Raw genomic sequence first — 9814 nt, 5'->3', positions numbered from 1 at the left:
AAGGATATTTTTTCAAGCTCTATTTTCACCTCCATCTCCCAAAATGTATTCAGTATGAACCATGAGAAGAAAGCAAAAGGAAAAAAACTTTTAAGAGAGTATTTCAGAATAAAGAATTCATAGGTTTAAGAACAATGGAGGTATGATGAGGGAGCATACAATCAAAAAGTTTACTGCATAACAGCACAGGGCTTCATAAACCCTGCACTAGCAAAAATAAACCTATCAGTTAAGAGAAGATGAAGTTATATAAGCTAAGCTACATTTGTGTTGCTAAATGTAACTAGTTAGAGAATTGCTCTCCATATCATTTTGTAAAGGTGCACTTGTCAGCCTAGATTCACTAAAGCAAAGAAATAAGCACTGCCAAAGGAAGGCAATTGGCTTTTTTCAGATGAGTTTCTAATTCTGCTATGAGAATTCTTTATACAGGAAGCCATTGAGCTAAACAAAGCAGCAAACATCTCTCTCTACTAATATTTCCAGTATGAAAGACTGTATTGTAGTACCTCTCAGTCATTCGGTACTGTATGATCACACTGATATGCAAAAACAATAAAAACAATCCAAGAAAACCTAAAAAACCACAAACAACAAAAAAAAAAAATCAGAATGTCCTTATATGCCACATTTCACTGGTACTAAAGCATCCATCTAAACATGACTGTAACCAGACCACATATGTCCTCCACAGACAAAAACAAAACAAAACTAACCACCACATCAAAGAACAGAAGGGTTTCCATCAGAAGTTCTATATAATACAGAAGGTTTGCTAAAACCACTACGTGCCACCACATAGCACAGCCAGTCCCCAGTTTTTCCAGTCATTTTTTCTCCATCAATTCAATACTGGAAGAGAGGGCAAAAAGCTATTCCTCCTCTCTCAGAAAACAAACTTTCTACACATTATGAGGTAGCCATTTAAATGCTATTCTGAATATTTAAAATATTATATAAATATTTGGATATTAAAGCACTTGCTGAAGTTTCAGTGAGAAAAGAGGGTGATGATGAACAGTGACTGCATTTTTTCATGATTTTAACAGAATGGCAAAATTGTTCCAATACATGTAAACCTCTGAAGAAAAAAACCCCCACTAGACATGTAAACAGTTTTATTCCCCAAAACAATCCAAAATGGGCTGGAGCAGACCCACTGGTGCCTTAGAGTGGTTCAATAGTATCATGCATTGTCTTTGCTTGCTTCAGTATAAACACTGAAAGATACCGATTAATAAAAATGTTAAAAGAAAACAAGAATCACTTATTCAGGACTGCATCAATGCACACAAACTCTGCTTTGTATGATCATTTCTGTTGAAAAAATTTCTTAAAATACAGGCAGCTTTCCTATATCCAATAGCAACAGCTTCTAGTCATCAACTTACTTCTACCTTATGTAGTCACTTATATATGCATACAGATAATTTTAAAGCTGTAAGTTCATTAAAATCAGTTCTTTACAGATCTTACTAGTTACAGAAAGCATCAGTTAAGATCCTTACCTTCCATCTTCCTTTTCCAATAAAACACCAAATCAAACACTCTTCAAATCATTCTGTGCCCACTTGAGAAGAGGTACATCACATGACCCTTCTTCCATGTATGGAGCACAACTCATATACTCATTATTTGTCAGGTGTGCTTGTGAGTACCACCAGAGAGCTTCAGTCACCACTTACTATGGTTCAAACTGCCTTCATTTCCATCAGACTAGCAGCTGGCAAAGTTATTTAAAAAGCTTATTTAAAATCAATTTCTCTACCGATATTTTAATGAACTTTACTGTCATTGCATCTCTAACTGGAATCTACTCATTCTTCCCTTAAAAATTATACATCAAATACAGAGGAATCAGAGTGCAGAAAAGTATTTCAAGACCAGATGTCCAAGAACCAGAAAACAACAATAGTTAAGAGTATCAAAATGAGCTAACAAAATTAAACAGATGGTAAGACTGGAAAGATGGGTAAGGACAAAAGGGAGGAGATGACAACAACTTCACTAATTGTCAATAAGCCTAATTTATATAATGTGCAACATCAGGAAAACAGATCTTGTAAATATAATAAAAGCAGCTTCAAAAATAATTATGTAAAATAAAACTGATGAAGGAACATGTCACCGTTACAATCCACATTTTCCAAACTCCCCAAAATTGGTTAAAAGATTATGACAATGACATGCTCAAAGAAATCTGACAGTCAGACAAGAACAATCCCTGGCTTTGAAATGGAAGCACCAAGAAATAAAAAAAATCCACCAAAAACTCCTAAGTGTGTAGTATTCTAAACAGCGTGTAAAGGTTTACAATGACAATAAAACTAGCTGCAGCAGAAGAGAGAAGAATCTTTAGCACTCTCTAAGCAACTCGAAAATTGAAACGAAAATCCACAGTTCCAGTAGAGAGATATTAGCATGTATTCACCATTTAACTACTCTCAAAACAGATATGTACAGCAAGTCATTACAACAAGAAACTTTAAATATACATGTGGGTTCAAAGTCTAACAAGCTTTCACCTGTTTGATGGTCACCACAAAAACACCTGCCACCCACACACCTTCAGTTAAGAAAGGATCAAAGATTCATCCTTGCTTTACCTCACAAAGATGACTTCAGAGGTTCTTGCAGTTTTGTCATTTGTATACATATCTAACTGGTTTATAACTAAAACAAAGTCCAGACCCAGTTTCCAGATCTTACACTTACCCCTAAAGAACCAGGAAAAGATGACATGCGGGAAGACTGGTAGGCCAACACTGAGGACTCTGGCTTAAAACTCAGTCTTGGGACTACGGTCTACTCTAGGCTTCTGTGACTTCCACTAATTGGTACTGGGCTCTTTTCATGACAACATAGTCTTTGTATTAAGTACTTACTTATCCACTACTTCAGAAGAGCAGCACAGCCTTTGATCCCCAGAGAGTTAAAGGGGAGGGAGTGGGACAGGGAAGTCTTACACTGGGGACTCCAGCACTGATGAACCAGATCATCCATCTCCCCTGCTCACTTGTAAACTTGTTTTAATCAAAAAGTGCTTTTCCTGTATTACACTTGAGGGGGAAAAAACTCTATCTGTAAATAACCACAATTATTTATTTTTTCTTCTTAAAAGGAAGAACAATTTGAAGGCTTTTGTATGAATGCTATGATCACTGGTGATTAGTGGTCTACTATGCTCCACTGTTTTTCTGTAGTTGACTCTTTAACACCTGTAGGAAGGCATCTGCTGTATTTGTACAGCATGTGACATAAAAGGCTGAAGGGGAAAACAAATGGCTTGGAGAACCAACTGTAAATTCTGAAGTAACAGACAATATCAACTCGCATCTAATCTGTTGACTGACACTCAGAAAAAGAAAAACTACATTAGCTTTAAAAAAAAGATAAATCTGTTCACTGTTAAGCAATATCAGCAAAAATAAACCAGTTTCCTGTATCCTTTAGATGCAGTTTAGGACTTACTTCCTTCAACTAGTACCACATCTGTTGACACCTTCTCTCTGATGCTACATACAGAACAGCATTTTCAAATTTTATACTTCGGGAATTTTAGATGAAAATCTTAAACATTAAAGATAAAGCCAAAAAGCAGCTAAAGAGAAAAATGTATTTTATTGTTTATTTGTCCCCATAGTTTTGTTTTAAAAAATTCTGGGGCGAAGTCTATTTCACCTTAAAAACCCATAGTTTGCATCAGTGAGATACCATCTCACTCCAAACTTCAGGAATACAAATAAGACCTTCCCTCCTAAAACTATGTAGACACTAGAAAAAGTAACATACCATTTAAAAAAGAGACAAAAACCCTACTAGGTTATTTTAGGTGAGAGGGTGTGTTGGTTTGGGCTGAAGTGGAGCTAACTTTCTTCACAGTGGCTAGCATGGGGCTATGTTTAGGATTTATGCAGAACACAGAGCTGATAATGCAGAGATTTTTTTGTTATTGCTGAGCAGAGCTTGCACAGAGCCAAGGCCTTTGCTGCTTTCCGTACAGCCAACACTGGCAAGGAAGTTGTGGGTGCATGGGAGACTGGGAGGAGACACAGCTGGGACAGGTGACCCAAACTGGCCAAAGGGATATTCCATACCATATGACACCATGCTCAGTATATAAAGTGGCAGGAAGAAGGAGGAAGGAGGGATATATGGAGTGATGGTGTTTGTCTTCCCAAGTAACCATTACACATGATGGGGCCCTGCTCTCCTGGAGATGGCTGAACACCTCCTGCCCGTGGGAAGTAGTAAATAAATTCCTTGTTTTGCTTTGCTTGTGTGTGCAGCTTTTGCTTTCTCTATAAAACTGTCTTTATCTCAACCCATGAGTTTTTCTAGCGATTCCTCCCTCATCTCACTGGTAGGGGAGCGTGTGAGCAGCTGTGTGGTGTTCAGTGGCTGGCTGGCGTTAAACCAAGACAGGGGAAATCTGGTTTTTGCCTTCAGCCTTCTACTTGTCAAAGAAGCAACACATGCAGACATATAAATACATGTGTGCACACATGTCCATGTTGTCACTGTCAGAGGTAGCAGGATTAAGTCAGAAACCAGACATAAGTGCATCTCTCGCCATGGAATAAAGTCATAAATAACAACAGTAGCAACTTATCACAATAATTACCAGACCTGTCTTAGAGTGAGCATAACCTCAGTTTCTAAAGCTTAGATCTGTGCATTTTATTAAAACTTATGTGCACAATATTTAACCAAAAGCTTCAAAAACTTGATGCTACTGAAGTACTTCACAAGCTTCATGAGCAAAATGTACAGCAAGTCCCAAGAGAATACTGCATTTGTGAAGCTAAAATGCACCATGTTGCATACATGCAACAGGCTCCTCTGGAAGCTGGACTACATTAAATGACAAAAAGCTTCTCATTCTTGTGAATCATCCTTTTGACTCACAAGGAAATGATGCATATTTCAGTATGTATTAAGAAAGCTATTTCTGCAGTAAAACCCCACCTACTGGAACAGAAAAACCTGCAGAAGTACATGGCAACTTGACATGAACACACCAAGTTAAAAAAGGAAACCTTGTTGCTTTAACGTCGCCGGAATCTTACAAACCAAAGCAAATGCCTGCACATGGTGGGAAGAGCCAAGTTAAGGCATTTACTAAGTATGAATGCCAGCAATACAGAGCTACAGCTGAGCATTTTTTACAATTATTTCAGACAAAATGGGGTTAATGTAATAGAAACAGTCACATTTAGAATACCATTCTTCAGTTGCTAGAACCTAAGCAGCAGAAATTTCTGGTTTGATTTCAGCTTCAAGGAAATCTTTAGCATAGGTTAGAATTACGTTTAAATTCCCAATTTAAGCCACATTAATTTAGTGCTTTTTGCTCCAATACACACACACTATGTCTCTCTCCAAATAACTATCACAGCCTTCTCAGCAGTTAAGCCATATCACAGCTTGGCTTACTGTAACATTAAGAGTCAAGTCTCCCCCATATCTCTAGTTCCTGGAAAAAGAGAACACTAAGGGGTCAAGTAAAGACTTTTATTAAAAGAAGTTCTCATTTTTATTTATCATGTCCAGCTTCAAAAGCCTTCAGAGATAACTGTGACAGACCTTCCCCATTTTAACATCAACTCTATAAGCATTATTTATAGGCTTAATGATATTTCCAGTATATAACACAAGACAGATACGATACTTCTCACTTCTGTTTCCCTTAGTAACCACAAATGTGAAAAGCTGACTGCAGCACAGTTTGAGGGTCATTTCAAGAACAGAACAGGCAGAGACAGGCTCCATTTTCAGATACTGGTGCAGAAACAGTTATACAGTAAAAGGTATAGGTCTATGAAAATTATTAGAACACCAAAAAGTCTGTATCAAGGTATAGCTTCCCTCCCCAACTTCATAGTGTTATTTTTCCAGACAGCAACAGTTTATTAATAATGCTGAAAGCAGAGAACTTGCACGATTATATAACTATTGTTATTCATTATTTCTAACTAGTTAACAAAAAAGTGAACCAGTCAACAGATTGATCAGCTTGGGATTTTTTAGGGGAAAAAAAAAAAAGGCACTTAAAAGGAAAAAAAAGCATTACTCCTCAAGTACTAGTTGCTAACTCTGAATTTAATTTCTGCCAAAAAAAACTAACCGATGCACTGAAATCTAAGAGTAAAGGTAATGAACATCACGGTTTTGCTTGTATTTTGTAATGAAACTTTTCAGTCCACACTTGCTTTGCAACAACATTCTAACAATAAAGCAGTAACTTACAGAATATTCAAGAGTCCCTTTAGGCTTTTGAAAAGACATTCGTCGCCCATCTTTCTTGTCTGGGGTCTTCTTCTGGCCAGTGTCTGAAAAAAATTGAGGCAATGCGCGTGTTAAATTCATTTTCCTCTCTCGGTACTGTCACAGGCTGCTGACTACAGCCCCGTGGGCAGACATCTAATTCACCAGTTACACAGCCTGCTCCTGCTGATTCCAACAGACACCAGCTGCTAAAATAGGGACTTCATTCCTCTGCAATGCTTTAACAATTTGACCAATACAAACAACTGATAACTAGGAATCAACTAACTGCATAAGTACTTGCTGCTATCCAGGAAATGATTAATGAAGAAAGGCAAAATAGGGGACTGACACCAACGCAAAAAAAATATTTCTGGAATTACTGTATTTAACTGGTTTAATATCATACTCAGTCTGCTTTTATATACAGGGGAGATGATCTAGAGTTCCTGTAGGTTCAGTCTAATCACTGGAGATGTTGCTGTTTGGTAAGTACAAGGTATTTAAAGTTCTTTATAAAACAAGAAGTATTAGTGTTTAACTCCACATCATCCTGTCTGTACAAACACATACAGCCTCTACATAAACACTAGATTCTAAATAAATAGTACAAGTTAGGAACTATTGGGGCACTGCATTTTAATAACCTCTATTTCACAGGCCAAACTGACAAGAGTTTGTGCCTGAAGTATACTCTACTTCTTTACACTAACTGATTTGACATCTATGACAATCACAATGCACTAGTGTACTTACTTGATTCAACAGAAAGCACTTAATTTTACATGTTACATCAGAAAAGTGATGTTTTAACATATCCATTTATAAATGTGCATATATTTTTAGATGAATCTCTTAAGAAGTTAAGTCTGTTACATGGCCTCCACCTTCAACAGTCAAATATTTGCTATTAAGAAGGCCAAAATACATACATGAATGGACATTAAGTTTTTGTGCTACAATGGGATTAGTTATACTCCCATTTCAATACATTCAAATTTGTTACCATAATTGTCTCAAATATTTCAAGCCAAACTGAATAAACAAACCTTAGGAAATATATTTAAAAATATTTTCGCATGGCTAGATTGATAATATTAAACTTATCATACACCTATTTAAGCCTCACCTGAGGCAGTAAGGAAACCTACTACAAATTGACAGCATCTTTTGTGCTCTCTTAGTTTTAATTAGTCTCCTGATTGCAACACTAGAAAAGAGACTAGACAAGTATTTGCACAAATTTCACATACCCACTCCCAAATTTCTACACAGATGGCTGAAACTAACCAGATGTGGGATGGGGCAGGGGTGAGAGGGACCACAATGCAAATTACACAGTAAGTTCTGCCGTGCCAAAAAGTAAAACAAAATAAGATATAAAAGACCCAAACACTAGAAGAAATCCACCTCAGAAAACATCGCATTTTCTATATAGGCCAAGCAGCAAAGGACGACAATGAAAGTGATTTCTAGTAGTTTCAACATAATTTTCTGTGGCATTCTTTAGAGATATATATATATATAATAAGGAAATAAAACCTTGGTCTAATTCAACCTTTTTTTATATATAGAAAAAACCTGGAGGTAGAATGTTCCCATACCTATAATTTATAGCTGATCTATAGATGGTATTAATTATGCTAAGTTTCCATAGCTATGAATAACAGTCAAGACTTTAAGCCTACTTCTAAAAGGGTTTCTAGCAAGTCTATACACTGTAATTCTGCACCTGCTACCTTCACTCAATACATTAAAAGGCATTTCTTCCCTTTTATAGTAGTAGCAGCTTTTTTAAACTTAACTGAAAGAAACATTTCTTACTGTATTCATAGTTTTTAAAGATACTACAAATATCTCTAGGAGAAATGAAGTCAACTCAGTAATGAATAAAATACACTAGAAGTTTGTGTGCAGACTTCACATTAGCCAACACTCTCCTCCTCTAGGTCAAATATTTTGTTACCAAACTTTCTACCTGACATTGCAACACAACAGGTGCCTCCTCAGCAAGACACTGGAAAACTGTAACAGCTGCTCGACTGTAGCCGTTCCAAATTTTTCAGCTCTTATCAAAGCTTTGCCAGTAGCCTAAACATTTTCTTTCAAAAGCAGTGTGGGTCAAATACTCTTAAGCAAAAGTCCAAGGTTGCAACTGAAAAAAAGACTGATCTCATCCAAGACCCCATACATGCCTTAATAATCCATACATGGAGAGGCCCTATTGCAGAACAAGTATCTTCCCTTCTTCCCTCCACTTCAGTAGACAGAAATAAAGAAGACTCATACTACAAATATATATACATCCCTCATTTGTATATAGCCCAATGGATTTTGCTTTTGTTTTCCTTAACCCAAATTTAAGTTTCCTTTTACTTCTTACTAGTTCAAGTGCCTAAAGAGCTTGCAGGCAGGTGCCACTCAAGAGGTCAAAATAAATTATCTTCTCCCTCTCAAGTAACTGAACCATAAAATAAAGCCTTGCACAAATAACCATTTCTATTCCTCACAGCATAAAAAAAAAAGCAAATTATTTGTTCTTCACAGCAGAAGAACCTGATGCTTTAGACTTAGAATCATAGAAAGATGGTCCTCAAGGGTCTCTTCCAGCTCAGGATATTTTATGATGATTCTATGATTCTAAGTCTAAAACAGGCTTCGTGCTGTGATCACTTCCATAGAGAGCCTGTTCCAGAGCCAGCCATCCTCTGGGTGAAGATCCTTTTCCAAATATCCAACCTAAACCACCTTTGATGTAACTTGAGGCCATTCCTGTGGGTACTGCCACTGGCCAGCAGAGAGAAGGCATCAGTGCTTGTACCTCATCTTCCCCCCATGAGGAAGCTCAGACTGTGTTGAGGCTCTCCCCCCAGTCTCCTCCAGGCAGAACAAGCCAAGTGACCTCAGCTGCTTCTCATATAGCTTCCCCTCTAGACCCCTCACCAGCAGACCACTCTGGTAACTTCAGGAAAGTAAGAGCAACAAGAGGGTAGAGCTGGGGAAGGAAGGTCCCTGTTGAAAGCAACTTGTAGGAAGGCTGATGCCAAGAGAACTCCTACCACAAATTTTCCAGGAGTTTATAACTCTTATAACTGCAGAGTGTTAGGGATTTTTAATGTCATTCCCCCCCCATACATAAGACAGTAGGGTCTACCCTTTCCCATCAGTGCTCTTCCTTCCCTCCAAGATGGCATTATTTCCCCCTCACTATACACATACAGGATTCAAGTGTTTCATAACCTAGTCTCATGACCTATGTCTCTCAAGACAAGAGAGATGGAGGCAGGCAACGCTACACGTGTGCTGACTACCCAGCTGGCCAACCTACCAAAATCCACACCTCTGCCCACAGCCCAAGTGCTTGAGCTGTCTGTTTATACAGAACACATCAACTTCACCTAACTTCTCAGAAACAAAACTAGGAGGTATTTCAACTGTGAAAATAGGTCATAGTAGTAGAGACATGAATTCAACCTCCCTGATGACACACACTACAAAGCCTCTTAATTATCTCTCACTGAATGAGCAGGATATTTATTTCTGAAGG

The 9814-nt window shown here is 37.6% G+C and overlaps 1 protein-coding gene across 1 annotated transcript in view; it reads right to left on the bottom strand.

Annotated features, from left to right (window-relative positions):
* The window catches only part of LOC103805155 (oxidation resistance protein 1-like), a gene marked incomplete at its 3' end in the record, with an annotated part of 39293 nt that extends 32924 nt beyond the window's left edge, over nt 1-6369 (bottom strand). Inside the window, exon 1 of the mRNA XM_009077791.1 lies at nt 6250-6369. Within this exon, the coding sequence (XP_009076039.1) occupies nt 6250-6369 (120 nt within the window). The remainder of the gene's footprint in view (nt 1-6249) is intronic.
* Between the last annotated feature and the right edge of the window lie 3445 nt (nt 6370-9814).

This window comes from Acanthisitta chloris, unplaced genomic scaffold, assembly GCF_000695815.1.
Source record: "Acanthisitta chloris isolate BGI_N310 unplaced genomic scaffold, ASM69581v1 scaffold2637, whole genome shotgun sequence".
NCBI lineage: Eukaryota > Metazoa > Chordata > Aves > Passeriformes > Acanthisittidae > Acanthisitta > Acanthisitta chloris.
This window is presented reverse-complemented; position numbering and strand designations above follow the sequence as displayed.